The sequence below is a fragment of the Plecotus auritus genome (genome assembly GCF_963455305.1).
Source record: "Plecotus auritus genome assembly, chromosome: 8".
Lineage (NCBI taxonomy): Eukaryota > Metazoa > Chordata > Mammalia > Chiroptera > Vespertilionidae > Plecotus > Plecotus auritus.
In genome coordinates, this window is record NC_137782.1 from 165,361,998 (window position 1) to 165,378,614 (window position 16,617).

General features: G+C 52.6%; 1 protein-coding gene across 11 annotated transcripts in view; it reads left to right on the forward strand.

The window, feature by feature from the left end:
- ITSN2 (intersectin 2) overlaps positions 1-16,106 on the forward strand; it is a 102,474-nt gene extending 86,368 nt beyond the window's left edge. For 8 of the 11 annotated variants that reach the window (XM_080684299.1, XM_080684303.1, XM_080684302.1 and 5 more), the window contains 11 exons: positions 2,729-2,850; positions 4,021-4,127; positions 4,967-5,150; positions 8,063-8,161; positions 9,889-10,056; positions 10,445-10,660; positions 11,278-11,399; positions 12,192-12,274; positions 14,152-14,235; positions 14,586-14,759; positions 15,207-16,106. In XM_080684299.1, the coding sequence (XP_080540425.1) occupies positions 2,729-2,850; positions 4,021-4,127; positions 4,967-5,150; positions 8,063-8,161; positions 9,889-10,056; positions 10,445-10,660; positions 11,278-11,399; positions 12,192-12,274; positions 14,152-14,235; positions 14,586-14,759; positions 15,207-15,364 (1,517 nt within the window). In that variant the 3' untranslated portion in view covers positions 15,365-16,106. Of the gene's footprint in view, positions 1-2,728; positions 2,851-4,020; positions 4,128-4,966; positions 5,151-8,062; positions 8,162-9,888; positions 10,057-10,444; positions 10,661-11,277; positions 11,400-12,191; positions 12,275-12,874; positions 12,907-14,151; positions 14,236-14,585; positions 14,765-15,206 lie in introns of all 11 variants that reach the window. The other 3 variants (XR_013961422.1, XR_013961423.1, XM_080684297.1) reach the window with 2 other exon arrangements.
- The last annotated feature ends 511 nt before the right edge of the window (positions 16,107-16,617 follow it).

A 16,617-nucleotide genomic window follows, 5' to 3' on the forward strand; every position in this document is an offset into this window, starting at 1 on the left:
CACAAAGGCTGGGGGGCGGGACTCCTCCTGGGTGTCCGTGTTGTGGGCAGGTGGAGGAGGTCACTGGATTTGGTAATGGCAAGGTCACTGTTCCCTTCACCAGGGCAGTGTCCGTGGAGCAGGGACACAGAAGCCAAAGTCCTCGAAATTGGTAAAGTGACAGGGAGAGCTGGGGGATTGGCCGTTTGGCAGTGAGACCAGAGAGAGGGTGCTTGAGGAGGGGCGGGATTGGAGGAAGGGTGCTTGTTTTAAACAATGGGGTAGGTGGGACAGTTACCCGCGTGTCTGGGCTAAGAAGGAACCCGTGGGTACTGACCATGGAATTGTGAGCCTGGGGAAGGGTCCTGCAGCAGAGGGCCGGTTAAGGATGCTGGCTTGAGGAAGAAACTGACACAGTCTCATCCCTAGACACAGGAAGGAAGTTCAGGGGTGCGTGAACACGGAGGTAAAGGGCAGGAAGGGGAAGGGGCATCTTCCCTAACATCAGAGGTAAAAACATCTAAAGTGAAGGTAGGGGTCAGGAAACTTGTACAGAGAACGGAAGTTTATAATGACATGTACAAGATTGCCACCACCAGTCACCCCGATAAAGCTAATGTCACGTATGTCCCAGCCTTAGAAATGATCAAATATCTGAGACTTTCCCTATTATCCTGAGGTGCAGAACAGATAGCGAGGCCAGTGCTGGGGGGTATAATGTCATTGTTCCCCAAAGCGTGGCACACGCTACGTGTCCAGGTGACACACAGCAATGGCATGCAGAACAGCACCCGAGAGGACTCACTTTAATGGTCATTTATTTCAGTGACTACTAGAGGAGACATAGCCGGTGCATCCAATCCATGGCTCCCTAGAAGGTTAACGCCACATGAGTAATTTTGGAGAAAACGGTTAGGTAAATAATAGTAGAGATGGAACATGGGTGTGGTGGAACGAGTGACCGAAACTTGTAAAATTCTAGTGTAAGAGTGGAGGTTGCCTTAGACCAGTGGTTGGCAAACTGCGGCTCGCGAGCCGCGGTTTGCCGCTCTGTTGACTAATGAGTTTGCCAACCACTGGGATCGGGGCTTAATCACAAGGAACAACAACAACCTGTAATTATTGGAATCGAGAGTCTAGGTCAGTGGTCGGCAAACTCATTAGTCAACAGAGTGGCAAACCGCAGCTCGCGAGCCGCAGTTTGCCTACCACTGCCTTAGACTGTTCTGCTGGCTTCCATCGGAGTGGGCTGGCAACTCGGACCCGCGACACGGACCACTTCGGGGTCAGAAGCGCTCACGCCGCCTCCTTGCTACCGACAGCCCAGTCTGCTAGGCATCTGTCTGGCCTGCTGGTCCAGAACCTCAGTTGTTCCTGTGGTTCTCCCTGGCGGAACAGAATAAAATACGACCCTCAGGGAAGCTGGGTAATTTTGAACCTGACAGAGGCACTGTTTTCTTCTTGGTAGCACCAAACTGGCCTTACTCAATTTTTGTTGTACTGTGGGAGTGCTTTTTTTTTTTTAAAGCTGTGGGCAACGTGTGCAGAAAATAGAACAGCTGCCTTCATTATAACTACCTGTAAGCCCCCATCTATACAAAGTATATAAATATCACAGGCCACCAGAAAGAGAAAGCCCCTTTAAAAGCCCAGTCTGACCCTGGCGTTTTCTGCCTCTGTGGCATTGTCCGTTGGTTCCCAGTGCCGGCCAAGCACTTCCCCAGGCTGTCCAGATGCTACCCCTGTCCACCTGGGCACTGCCCAAGGCTGCCCCTTCCTCCTGCCGCCCTCCCTGATTGCCTCTCCTTCAGAGAGCACCCACCCCTCCCTCACTTCCTCTCTCCAGCCCTTAGATCTGCACCTCTTGCTGCTTGGTGCTGTCGCTGCTGGGTCCTACCTGCTTTTTCCTTCTGTCTGAGGAAGGACTCGCTGAGCTGTTTCCCCTGCCGCTGTGCATGAGCTGCTTACTGACTGGTTCTGGATCATGTCGCTCCCCAGTCTGACACTTAGTTCAGCCCCCACGTGCCTGTAAAGTGACCCACCTCTCACCCTGACGTGAGGCGGCTCGTGTGGATCCCAGACCACCAGTCCTCTGTCCTAGTGGGTTAAGTGGTCTTGAGAACCAGTGGCTGCTGGGAGCTGTAGGTTTCCTGACGTAGCACTTGACTTGGAGAAATCTACAGAAATGTTTCTCAGACATTTTTTAAGCAGCAGCTCACAGCGAGAAATACATTTTCCATCCCCACATATGTCCATACCTAAAATTTTTCAGAGAACAATGCTTACCAGTGCTTGCCCGTGACAGCTTCTGTCTACAAAACTCAACGGTTATCATGACCCCCCCGGGAGCGCATGACCTGTGGTTTGACAAACACTGGTCTGAAGCCTGTGATTCATTTCATCATTTCAGTATCTTTGAAAATGTCTTGAGACGGGGAGACTGGCATAGATTCTTCACAAGCTCAGCCCAGTGCTGATCTCTCTGAGATTTTTGTTTAAATCCTTCATCCCGTCCTTACATCTTGGGAAGGAAATTGATGCGTTATAGGTGTTGCTCATTCCCTGCTTTGGAGCCCCGAGCAGTCATTGTCCGCAGGTGTGCGCCGCCGCGGCAGGCCCGCGCTCTTTGGAAAGCTGTGTAGTTCCCGCAAGGCAGCATTTGGAAACGCAGCGCATCTGCGGACAGATTTCGATTTCCTGCAGAGAAGACTGAAATACTGTTTTGAAACGCTACCCTGTCTTTCCATAGGGTGTGCTGACCTCCAAACACTGGACACCATGCAGCCGATGGAGAGGAAGAGGCAGGGCTACATCCACGAGCTGATTCAGACTGAGGAGCGGTACGTGGACGACCTGCAGCTGGTCGTGGAGGTGAGAGTCCCGGCTGACTGGCTCTGGGCGCGGAGGGGTGGGAGGCCTGGAAGCGAGGTGTCGCCTCCGATGTGTGAATTCACAAGCAGTGACTCGAGTTCTCACCCTCTCCAACGCTTTCTCTGCCTGCCAGAGAGGGCTCAGATCTGAGGGAGGCCAACTTTTCCCAGATTAGGTAATTCAGAGTGGAGAGAGGGGGCGGTGAGGGGGCACCCAGCCGCCTGGGTCGGAAGTGGTAGAGGCCCCGTCTGGGAAGGACAAGGGTACACAGTAGGTGGGAGGGCTCTAAAGTAAACTTCCCTACCTCACGTTTTGGCCTAACTTTATCTACGCTGTTTTGACACCTGACATTTTCATAAACCCTGATGTTTCCGAAGGAATTATTAAGCAGTGGGAGTGTTGCCCTCACATTTGTATCAGTTTGGAAACCAGCAGGGCCATGTTGTAAAATATCTCCCAGTTGTCATCTATTTACTGTTTATGTTTGTGCCTATTGACATCAGCAGTGGCCTCTATGCTGACAATGGCTGTTAGAGTAGTTCTTCAAGATGACGTATGTTTGAGTAAATAAAGTGAGACTTGATAGTTTTATTTCCATGGCTTTTAGTTAAATAAACCACCTAAGGAGACCAGGGGACCCCCCTACCCCAACACACACACACAGGCTCAACAGGTGCATCGTATGCCTGGCCATGACCCTCCCGATTACTGCACGGAGCAGAAGCTGAGGCCTCCTGAGCCTGCCCCCCAGCAAGGCCTGCCTTTCGCCTCCCTGTCTGCGTGATTGTTGGTCTTGGGGGTGACACAGTCTTCGCTGTTTATTTGGCTGAACTTCGACAAACTGCTCAGGGAACACCGAGGCGCTCAGCCTGACCGCAGTCCTCCTTCGCCAGCTCTGCAGGCTCTTGGTGTAGGTGCTGTGTGCCAGGTGTTCATGGCACCCCCATAGCGCCCAGGACAGTGTGAGAGCCCCTGCTCTTGGTGAGACCCACCCTGATGGGAGCCCCCACGGCAGTCAGTAGGGAAGTCGTCAAAGTTAACCATAAATATGTTTATTTTAAAAGACCAGGATCTTATTAGCTTCAGTGTCTGAGGTATTGTTTAATTTTGGCCTCATAGGTTGTATTTTCACACTTAAGCTAACTTTTTTCTTCTGTGTTTTAAACCTAGGTTTTTCAGAAACGGATGGCAGAGTCAGGCTCTCTCACTGAAGGAGAAATGACCTTGATCTTCGTCAACTGGAAGGAGCTCATCATGTCTAACACGAAGCTGCTGAAGTGAGTGCAGAGCCTCACCCCTCCTGGCGGCGACCCCCACCCCACCCCCAGGCCCCAGACTTGCACACGTAACTCTCTGCAGGGCTCCTTAGCGAAGGGCCTTCCACTGTTCTCTGCCTCCTGGGCTTTTCATTTTATTATTATGGTAGGAAATGCCCTGTAACTGTAAAACACCTCCTTATTACAGTAAAGAAATATAACGAAGGAAATACTTTGACGAGACAAATTAAAGCATTAAACACACTGTATCAACATATGCTTGACACTGTATTGGATGGAGTCAGGAGTGGCAGCTCCTGGCCCACACATAACTGGCCGGTCTGGCAGCCCCTCGGCCCGTGTGGAATTCCACTCCTTGGGGTGACTCTGTCCCTGTGCCCGTGCGGACAGACTCCTGGGAGGAGGCTCAGCGGTCCCAGCTCTGGCTGCCTCCTTCCTCCTGGGGCCCAGCAGCTGTCCTGGGCAGAGGCTCCCGCCTCCTCCACACCTGGCCCTGTGGGCCCCTGCTCTCCTTTCCCCTATAGAGTGAGAACAAGTTGGGATTTGTCAAAAGAAACTTTGCTAAGAAACTAAGGTGAAACCAAAGCAATTACAAAGGCATAGAAATGAGGCGGAAGAAACACCCCCGTGTACTGACCACGTTTGCTTATTCTTCTCTACTAACATTTCACCCAGGGGGGCTTGGCCAGCAGGGCTTTCTGGCTAAGCTGCCTCCTCCTCCTTCTGACTGTGCCCTCTGGGTGCCAGAGGCTTTCCCGGAACTCACTGATTATCACTACGTTAGGCCCCCACAGGACAGTCACTTAGAAGCAGAAAGTGAGAGAGTGTGTTGGTTACAGGGCCCTGCGGGTTCGGAAGAAGACCGGGGGCGAGAAGATGCCGGTGCAGATGATCGGGGACATCCTGGCGGCCGAGCTGTCCCACATGCAGGCCTACATCCGGTTCTGCAGCTGCCAGCTCAACGGAGCCGCTCTCTTACAGCAGAAGACCGACGAGGACACAGACTTCAAAGAATTTTTAAAGGTAACGCCATTCTGGGGACCATAACATGCCACCCGTTCTGAGGCGGAGGGGGAATCACAGTCATGGGGGGTGGTGAGGGGGTATCCCCATGTTTCCAAAGGAAATACAAATATAGCAAAGAACATTCTGATTGCTTTGTGTAGCCTTTCGTGTTGAGTTTATTTTGTTTGGCACTTGACCATGATTTTGCCCATCTTAATATAGCAGAGTGGTTTTTTAAGCCTGTTTACAAAAATCAGCTATTTTATACCCCCCAAATTCAGAATGTCACTTCCTTAATTTTGTAAATTTATTTACTTTATACCCATTGTATTCCAGAAAGAATACATAGTAGCTCACTGAAGTGTATAAAATGTAACAAGATAAAATAAAACTTACAATGAGTGGATGAATAAGGAAGTGTGGACAAAAGGAAATGAGAGGAAGAAAAACATGGTGATGCCAGGAATTAGGATAATACAGGAAATGCATGTCTGTGATCCTATACATATCCTGGATGTGTACACAGATGTCACCAAGCCTTCCAGAATGACTGGCTCCTGGTGCTGTGGCCATAACGTACAAGCAGGCAGTGCGTGAGCAGAGAGCTGCACTGCACTCAGCACCGTGCACAGTACAGTGAGTCAGCGGCGTCCCTGCAGTAACACGGCAGTGAGCAAAAATAGGGCAAGGGGGTTACAACCCAAAAGCTCTTACAATAGAGTTGTTAAAATCTCAATTTAAAAACAGTGACTAGAATTAAAGCATCATATGGAAAGAAGAGTCTATCACAACCAAATAGGTGTTTCCCAGGAGGAAAGAAAATATGTTTAGAACAAGAAAGACTTCAGAATGGAACAGTGAGGTTGCACTCCCAGCCCCATCAACTGTCCAGGGTGTGACCTGGGTAAGTCACTTAACGCCTGGTGCCTTTAGTCCCTTCATCTGTAAGCCAGGGATGACCAGACGATAGCACAGACCCAGCCTATGTAAGCATTCAATAGATACCAATTACATTGACCTCAGGGATGCACAAATGGTTCAGTAGAAGGCGCTGGGGATACTTAAGGGGTTGCCTACAAATGAACTAGAACTGTGGTCGGCAAACTGCGGCTCGCAAGCCACGTGCGGCTCTTTGGCCCCTTGAGTGTGGCTCTTCCACAAAATACCACGGCCTGGGCGAGTCTATTTTGAAGAAGTGGAGTTAGAAGACGTTTAAGTTTAAAAAATTTGGCTCTCAAAAGAAATTTCAATCGTTGTTCTGTTGATATTTGGCTCTGTTGACTAATGAGTTTGCCGACCACTGAACTAGAAGAAACAGAAAGAAACCAAGTTCGTAGAAACAGGCATTGATCAGATTAGGTAAATGTAAAATTGTGAGTGCATCTGAATGATTTAATGTAATAATCAACAGTAAAATAAAAAATAGGACATTTACCTTCTAAAGCATAGTGAAAGGTTAAAATGTTTGTTCAAACAGCAATGCAAATAGGATGTCAGTGTCATCACAAGTGTAAAAGTAATAAAAATAAATAAAAATAGTTTCTAGTCTTACTGAATTGCGTAGTATTGATCACATTAAACAGCAAAATGTGACCATAAGCGGTGTTCTAAAACGTTACTTGTTAAAAAGAGTCAGAAAACACAGACATAAAGACCGTGAAGGGCTAGGCTTGGCTCTTGGGTGGGGCTCTGCGCTTCGGGGCTCGGCTGCATCCATTCGGGACTCGGTTGGGCTCTAAAAACAAACAAACAAACAAACAAAAAACCACCATGAACATGTGTGTTTTAGCGACATTTATAAATATATCCACAAACAAAGGGAGGGAGCAATTTTAATATCCCATAGTGGCGACTTATAGGCAAACGGTAGTAAATGTACTTCTCAGTCCTCTGAAATGATGGTCCCAGCATTGAAGCTGCTATATTGAGGCGAGTACCAGTCCTAGCAGGAGAAGCACGTAAGATGTGGCCCGTGGCCTCCTGGAGTTAACAGGCTGGGGGCTGAGCATGGAGACACCTCAAACATGATACCTCTGTGTGTGACAACCCAGTCCAGGTGTGGCATTCTGAGAGGTAGCCATGGGATATTATAGGGGCTCAAGAAGGACCCCTGGAATGGAGGGAAGGTGTCAAGGAAGGGGAAAGCCTGGACAAGAGAAGGCATAACCTGAGTTTTCAGAGATGAGGATGATTAGCCAAAGGTAGAAGAATGAAGGGCCAGAACTGGCAAAGGCCCATGCATTCATCACCTGACACATAGTTAGGTGCTCAATAAATGGTGGCACTTGTTACTAATAAAGTAGGGACAATGGGCAGGCGGAGGGGGAGGGGGGCAATCAAGACCTACTTAGAAGAGAGTTTGGCGTCAGTGGTGACTCCTAGGCATGGGGGGAAGGTGGGTGGGTGCAGAATGGTGCTAGCAGCTCCAGTGGGCATAGAGGTAGGAAGGAAGGCTTTTACGAGGAGAGATGAGGACTTCGTGTTGGGTATGTTGAGGTTTGGAGGGTCTTTGGGGCATCCAGGTGAGAAGGAGAGTAATGTGGTGAGTGCAGAGCTCCGAGCGGGTCTGGGTTATGGACTCGGGGACTCAGCTGCTGGGGAGGGATCTGGGGCAGCACCTACCCTTCAGAGTGGGTAGAGGAGAAGGAAGATGACTGAGGTCAGTGGATGGGAAGACAGCGGAGGGTGGTTTTGGAAGCACAGGAAGGAGTGATTCGATCACACAGGCTGTCAGACGCCTGTGAGAAAGAACTGAGAAGCATCGCCGGGTTTGGCACACGAGGTGAGACACTCCGGTGCTAATCTGAACGCATCATTATGGACCTTGGGTTTTTGAAAGGAATTGGAGATCTAAAGGGTCAGGAGTACAGCTGCTGCTCCTTGCTCTCCTGGGGCGGTGACTCCCCACGAGCCTCTGGGTTGTTTTGCAGAAGCTGGCGTCTGACCCGCGATGTAAAGGCATGCCCCTTTCCAGCTTCCTGCTGAAGCCCATGCAGAGGATCACCCGCTACCCCCTCCTCATCCGAAGCGTGAGTGCCCGCCGGGACAGAGGCAGGACCCTGGGGGGGCCACAGAGGCCGGCAGGGAGCCTCAGTACACCAGTCACCCCGCCCCACCCATGATCTCACTCCACTGCCTCCTGGACCAGGCACGGGGGGCAGGGGTGGGTGGAGAGAGAAAGAGTGTGTATGTGTGTGTGTGTGCGCGTGCGTGTGTGTGCGCACCATGAACACCGAATACAATCTGAAGGACTGAATCCTTGGAAGTGAGCAATGAAAGGAAGCTCCCGATGTCACTTGATAACCTCTCCTCCCCTTCACAGGAAGCCCCGCCTCTCAGAGTCCTGAGTGTGTCTGACAGGTGAAGGCCCTCTAGGTCTCCCGGGTGAAGCCCGCCTGGAGCCCAGGGTCCACCAGCAGCACCACCTTGGGCCCCAGTCTTTCTGCTGAAACCTAAATTCGCCCGGATGTCCCAGGGGTGTCCAGCTCAGCACGTCCTAGACAGAGTTCCCATCGTCCCCTCACCTCAACTCGGTGACTGAACAGTCCTTCTCGCGTCCCACCCATCTTTGCGACATAAGCAACGTGGGCCTCCTGAGCCAATATAAGGCCTAAGGAGGAGGCAGGCGCGACAAAGGGTTATTCCACGCCCAGCCGTGGACGCATAGTGGTCACCTTGCAAAGAACAACAGTAGTAGTGATACTCGACTGTTGCTTTTATTGGTTCTCCCGTGGCCATCCATGTTGGCTCACTGTAGGCCTGTGTTCCAGAGCTCGTGTTACAGCTATGACCCCAAACAGACACCGTACACGTTAATCCACACAGTCCCTGACATGAGGTATTTTGGGTCCAATATGTTTCAGAATTCAGAATGTAATTCAAACCCTGTATACTGTCTGATCCCCAAAAAGCCTGGGCAGCACCTGTAGCCAAACACGTTAATGTTCCTGCAGTTCAACGTGGGTAATCGCTGTAAGAGGGAAAAATAAATGCATCTCTTCCGTTGAGGTGAAGTTTTTCTACCAGTGAGTATGGAGAAAAGCCTTCAGGCTCCAGGGCTTTTTCACTTTGGAATGAGGAAAGAGAGCTCGCATGACCGGGGAGGCCAGACGGGGTCGTCCGCTGAGGGCCGCTCATTTCTGGAGGGACCACACTCAGCTGTATTCTGGCCTCTGGCCTCTCACATTTGTACTTGAGTTTGAATGAACCTCCTACAGTCTAACCACATAATTGTATTCTTCCTGTAGCAGGGGATTCGTTGTTTTTATCAGGTTTTTCAAAAGGTTCAATGACCCCAAAAATGTTATGAACCATTGCTCTTCAGCAAACTCACACATTTTTCAGAGTTGCAGCCCCTTTATACTGGAGGGTCCACCCTACAGGCACGTGGCTTCAGTTACTGGGGGGAGGCCCACATTGCTTATGTCGCAAAGATGGGTGGAATGTGAGAAGGACTGTTCAGTCAGCGCCCTTTACCATATGGCCTCTTACCCAGACCCTGCTGGAGAGCCGTCAGAGCCCCACCGATTTCAGGGCACAAGATCCATGTAGCGCTCGGCACCCCCTCTTGTGGCTGTGTCACCTGTCTCCCCAAGGACTTGTGGGACAGAACTGCTCAAGGGCTAATGACTGACTTGCTCACCATTGGGTTTTCAGTGCCCAGCATGGCACCCAGCACACCTCGGCAGCCGTAGGACGCCCGGGTGGGGGGTGGTAGGCACAGTCCACCCCACGTGACCCAGCCACTCTTTCCCAGATTCTGGAGAACACGCCAGAGAATCACGTGGACCATTCCTCCTTGAAGCTGGCCCTCGAGCGGGCAGAAGAGCTTTGCTCTCAAGTGAACGAAGGAGTTCGGGAGAAGGAAAACTCAGACCGCCTGGAGTGGATCCAGGCCCACGTCCAGTGCGAGGGCCTCGCGGAGGTGAGGCCTGTGGTGTGAGCCGGGGCCGCCAGGCAGGCTCTGGGTGGGGAATGGGGCCAGCCTCCCCTAGTGCGGACTGTCTGCACCTCAGCTCAGCGCAGGTGGTCTCCCGGCCCATCTTTCTGGGCTGCCATCCTCCTTCCTCGGAAAGAGATTCGGTACTCATGTCTTGAGGTCTTTGAGTTCAGCTGCTAGAGCCCGGACTCTGGGTGTGAGGGGCCATTTTCCCTGCGCCCGCTGGAAGAGAAACACAGTGTGTGCAGGCGAATGCTGCCGTCCACATTCCCAACAGAAGGGGCTCCCACAGAACCCTCAGGTCCGGCTCCGTCCCGGGATGCTGGGACGGCGTGTGTTGGGACTTACAAACTGACGGTTCTTTCTCTCGAAGCAACTCATTTTCAACTCCCTCACCAACTGCCTGGGGCCGCGGAAGCTCCTGCACAGCGGGAAGCTGCACAAGACCAAGAGCAACAAGGAGCTGCACGGCTTCCTCTTCAACGACTTCCTGCTGCTCACCCACCTGGTCAAGCAGTTCGCCGTGTCCGCGGGCGCCGAGAAGCTCTTCAGCTCCAAGTCCAACGCTCAGTTCAAAATGTACAAGATGGTGAGTGGCCATCGGAGCCCCTGTCCTCGGTTCAGTGACACCTAATCCACCCCAGATACTTACGTTCACAAAACGGAGGCCATTTCTTCCTCCCCAAATAAGCCTCTGGAAGCCACACCCCTCTCTCCTTCTCCAAGAGACGTTTTTGTTTTTTAATCTTTATTGTTGAAAGTATGACCTCTGGCCCCCGTTTTCCCCATTGGCCCCTTCTAGCCCGCCCCAGGCCTTCACCACCCTATTGTCTGTCCACGGGTTATACATGTATGCATACGAGTTCTTTGGTTGATCTATTTCCCCCCTCCCCCTACCATCCCCCACCCTCCCCCCCTTTCCCCTCTGAGATCCCGAGGTCTGTTCCGTGCTTCTGTCTCTGGATCTATTTTGTTCATCAGTTTATTTGGCTCATTGGATTCCACATATGAGTGAGGTCATGTGATACTGTCTTTCTCTGACTGGCTATTTCGTTTAGCGTAATGCTCTCCAGGTCCCTCCGTGCTGCCCCAAAGGGTAAGACAGCCTTCTTGACATGAGGCTCTTGAGAACAGACAGAACTCCAGACGAAGGGGCAGAGTGTCCCGGCCCACCTCACAGCCTGTGTTCTGGCCTCGTTCTTTCAGCCCATTTTCCTGAATGAAGTCCTGGTGAAACTGCCGACAGACCCTTCCAGCGAGGAGCCTGTCTTCCACATCTCTCACATCGACCGGGTCTACACCCTCCGGACAGACAACATCAACGAGAGGTCAGTCCTGGCCAGTGTGAGCCGCTTTGATGTCTAGGCGGAAGGCTGGGCACCTCCCTCTGTCTAAAACCAACTCCAGTCGCTGCTCAAGTCCCACGAACGCTGTGTGCTCAGCCTCTTGTGACCGGTGCCCTGCCCGGGCCCACTGGGAGGCTGATTGCAGGCCCCTCCTCACACAGCATCTCCCCCAGGGCAGACCCCACATGCACTGCCTGCTGAAACCCCTCAGGCAGCAGCCAGTGCTCCTCTGGTCTCCAGGGGCCCTCCTCGCGCCTTTTGGACACAGTCCCATCGCTACCCCCACAGGACCAGCGGTTCCGGCTGCCTCTCCTGCCCCTCAGGGTGGACCGTCGTCCTCCCCGCTCTGCCCGGCCAGCCAGGCGGCCTCTAGGGTGGCGCTCAGACAGCGCCTCTGTGATGGCAAACGGGTGCACAGCCCAGTGTGCGGTGACCTGTCACTGCTGAATGCCACTGATGCAGCTGCATCTTCCTTCTGCGAGTGGCACCTCGCAGTGCCTGCCATTCCTAAGCGGCCGGAGCGAGGCCTGCCGTTTTGTAAGTGGTCAGAGCGAGGCCTGCCGTTTTCTAAGTGGTCAGGACTGTCTAGAAATGATCGGCTCGACCTCAATTAGCGAACGAATCTTTGAGTTGAGCGAATAGGAAGTCTGTGATTGGAAACTTGTTTGAGCCGAGGTTAGCCAGAGAGAGGAGAGCGGTGCCAAGCTTTGGCTCCTGGGTGACCCTGGGAGGTGCACGGGAAAGCCGCCCTAAGGCTGCGCTCTGCCCCCCCAGGACTGCCTGGGTGCAGAAGATCAAGGCCGCCTCTGAGCAGTACATCGACACGGAGAAGAAGAAACGAGAGAAGGCCTATCAAGGTAGTCGGACGTGCCCTGGACTGTTGGAACCAGACCCCGGGGGCCCTGGGGAGCGGGTGGGGGTCCTTACCTTCAGGACGCAGCTGCAGCAGCGAGGGGTAGATGGGGAGTGCAAGGCCAGACTTGCTGCGGATCAGACCCCAAAGCTCAGCTGCTCTGCCCCCTGAAGCTGTTCCAAACCTCCTGGGGGCCTCCCGGAGCCCCTCAGCCGCTGCCCCCAATACACACACACACCCTCTCGTCAGCAGCTGAGTCCTGTAGGTTCCCCACTGTTCTCTTTCCCATGTACCTGGTCCTTTCCTTTCCCGGTGACACAGCCCCTACCATCCCCCACCCAGGCTGTAGCACGAGTCCCCCGTGGCCCCATCACGCCCCTTCATTCCTGGAGTATCTGCTCTCAGTATCTCTCTCCCTCCTTAAGCATCTTCCCTGTTGCCGCCCAAGTTAAGGTCAAAGTCCTTACCCTAAACTCAGGGCCCGTGCCGTTGCCTAATTGAACAACTCATCTTTGAAACCCTGTCCACCTCCTCCTCCAGGCATTCCCCCCATGTGTGTCCCTGGCTGCTGTAGTTGCAGTTCTTTATATGTTTTTTTATTCAGGTTTTCCTTATTTTGTTACATACTCCTGAAAGGTATGTGTAACTCAGCTTTTACTAATTGTGTCTTGTTTTAATGGTATTTTAAAGGCTTGCTATTGGGAAATCAATGATTGAATCATTTATAAAGCATACAAAGATCTCTTAATTGGTCAAAGATGTAAATCAAAGTTTTTCCATGTTAGTTTTGCTTAACATCAATACCTGTCCATATGCATTTTCCATGTGTTTAATTCTCTAGACACTTATTGATTACTTACTCTGTGCCAGGCCCCACGCGAGTCTTAACCAGGCCTCCAGCGTTGAACAGGGCCCAGCCCCGCCCACCTGGAGTGGGCACCGAGGAGAGGTGGGCGCCGGCTCACAGGGCAGGTTCTCCTCGCCCTGAGCTTTGAAACACCAATTGTTTGCCAAGCAGACTTTTTGTTCGTTTTTTTAAAACCCTGAGAACAAAACCTGCTTAACTAGCTTCATATTTACTAAGGTAGTCTTGAGTTCCCGGACTCATTTCTCTCCATACGAAAGGCATTTTTTAGTACCTCCTTAAATAGAATAAAGTCTTCAGCGAAACTGCTTGGTAAGCTGAAGTGTTTACGTATCATTGAAGTGCGGTCAGTACTTAAGGAAATAGACTTTGGTATCTGACGTCCAAGTTTCGGCCTGCCGTTTAGCAACTCAGTCCTTCCCTCGCCCCAGCGTCCTCACATATGGAGATGACCTACCTTAACACAGGGCAGCAGTGCAGTTTAAATAACTTACACAAAGGTCTAACACAGAGTGAGTATCCAATAAATGTTGTTAGGTATCCACGTGCTGAGCGAATGGAATGTGCCATAATTTTATTAATATTACTGTTTGTTGGTTCGTTGAGGGGTTGATACAAGGTGAGTAGTGTGTGCTCTGCAATGGCTCCTCCTAGCGGAGGAGACGGACATAAACACAGAACTTCAGGCCGGCCGCTGGGGGATGCTCAGAAGCCAGGGGTAATGGAAGCTCAGAGGAGGGAAGGGGACTGGGTGGTGAGGCATGAGGTTGGACCTGCATCTTGAAGGATGAGTCGGGTGCCAGTGGGCAGAGATGACAGGCCACAGGGCCTGGGCAAAGGCACGGAGCAGCCAGACGCTGGTCTGCGGGGCCCAGGGCAGTGGCAGGGGAGGCTGGGCCGTGTGAAGGCGGGTCGGAAAGCCCGGCGGTGAGTATGAACAGCTCAGCGTCAGCGTGGCGTTTGCTGTCTGTTTTCTCAGAGAAGAAGTTAACGTGACTCGTCTTCCTGTTTTGTAGCTCGCTCTCAAAAGACGTCAGGCATCGGGCGTCTGATGGTGCATGTCATTGAAGCTACAGAATTAAAAGCCTGCAAACCAAATGGTAAATGCTTCTTTCATTCAAGAGATGTGGTCACGGCCCCGCTCTCTGCTGATGACTCTTCTGCGCATCGAATAATGGATGCTTTTAAAGTCATGTTTCCAATGCCCCTAAACTGTTCCCCTCGGTGCTTCTGGGTGGAGAAAGCATGAAGCAAGTTGCACTGACGCTTGCCCGGGCTCGTGGGGAGCAGCTGGGCCACTGGAGCCCCCACGGTCACTCCCGGGTCATGGTCCTGTCAGCCTGGGGACAGGGAGACCACAGGCAGCCACGGGCCCTCCGGCAGCGACCCTGCTGCCCGGTCTGTGCCACCCCTACACGTGCCACCTGTGTCCTTGTTTGTTTTGGTTCAGGAAAGAGCAACCCATACTGTGAAATCAGCATGGGCTCCCAGAGCTACACCACCAGGACCCTCCAGGACACCCTGAACCCCAAGTGGAACTTTAACTGCCAGTTCTTTATTAAGGACCTGTACCAAGACGTGCTGTGTCTCACCATGTTCGACAGAGACCAGTTTTCTCCAGACGGTAAAGTAGAACTCGTCCAGACCTCGGGCCCTCGGGTCGGAGCCAGGGCGCCGGCATTTCCTCCCACAGACCCAAGGGAGCCGGCACAGGCCCTCCGTCCCCACGGCTCGCCTGGCAGCTGTGCGGGCACCTCCTCGGGGAGGGCAGCCTCAGGGGTGTTGAGGTGTCTGACCCCGTCACTCCCCACGTGGACCATAGAAACCGTGCCACGCGCACCTGCTGGAGGGGTGAGAGGTTCCCGATCAGACGAGGGTTCCAGGCAGGCAGCTTCCCTCCCTGCGTCCGTCCTCACCACGCCTCCACTCACAGCCACACAGCCGGTGACCAGAGGGAGCGGCTTGTTTTGGATTTGAAAGTTGTACGAATCCTGTTTCAGACACAACTCCTGGGGTAGATTCTCCACCAGCTTTATCAAGAAGGCTTCTGACTCTCACGTTTATTCACCAGATTTCCTGGGTCGGACCGAAATTCCAGTGGCGAAAATTCGAACAGAACAGGAAAGCAAAGGCCCCACCACCCGGCGACTCCTGCTGCACGAGGTCCCCACCGGGGAGGTCTGGGTCCGCTTTGACCTGCAGCTTTTTGAGCAAAAAACTCTCCTGTAGGGGCCTCGGGAGGGCGTCTGCCCCTGGGCTGGGGCCGGGGAGATGGTGGTGCTGCCCCAGGCGGAAGGGGGTCACTCGGCTTCATCCATCGCCAGGCCGCACGTGCGCTGGGGCCTGTCCGTTTACCGCACACTAAATCGCTAGCCATCTATGCACACACCTTCCTGGGAGTAAAGCGAACCCGCAGCACAGTGCCTTGTATTCGTGCTAACATGTGGGGCTGTGTTTGGATGCCGCGGTTCCCATTTTCAGGGCTCTAACAAGTGTTAGGTGGAGCTGAGGCATCGGACCACCAGACGTTACCACCGGGTTGAATGTGTCCACTGTGGGCGGTTTTGGTGACACTGTGACCATTCCACGCCCTGTGACCTCTGCTGGTCACAGCCACTCAGGAGGCCAAGGACTGGGAGGAAGGCTGCGGGGCCAGCCTGATGCTGAAATAGTGACCACTCGTGCACTGAACAAAACCAGGCTTGATCCTTGAGCTCCTGGTCAGATTTATCCTTCTCTGCTGAGACAACGTAGTTGGAAATCTAAGGGGGAAAGCTTGATTTACTTTACATACTGTGAACGTTAATGATGTGGAAAATATTTTTCAACTTTAATTTTCTGAAGTATAAATTATTTATGTAAATTCCTTGTTTTTGCATATTTCATAGGACATGCATCTTTAAGCTTTGTCATTGCCAATATGTACAGAAAGAGAATAAAACTATAAGTTTATGAATGTCACTTCTCTCGGAGCTTGACCGATTGACTTCCTACTTCCTACGTGAACGGCTGCTTATAATGGAACCAAGTTTCCTTTCGGGGACAGTGGGGGAAACCGAGGGCCGGCGGGAGGGAGAGCGCTCGGGAGGCGCGGGCCTCGGCTAGTCTCGCCACTGACCTGCCCTGGGACCCAGTTTCCGGGGCCCAGCGTCTCTGATGCTAGACTGGAGGGGAGGAGCGGCTTTTAGTGTCGCCTCTGCCTGAGGACCGCAGAGCCCGCCCTCTCAGCCTCTAGGTGTCTTCCTGGACCTGGAACCTGGAACCAGAACCTGCATTGGGAATCTCAGTGGATGGTCCCATTTCCCAGGGACTGCTGGAGAAGCCTGGGGAGAGCGTGGGGGGGGGGCGGTCCTACGGGGGCCCGACCAAAGGCAGCGCCCCTTAACTCAGGGGAGAGCGAGAACTGAGATGGCCTGGGGAGGGAGCTGTGGTTTGTACGGCATCTTCCAGCCGTGTTTCTCAGCCTCTGGGAACATTTCCAA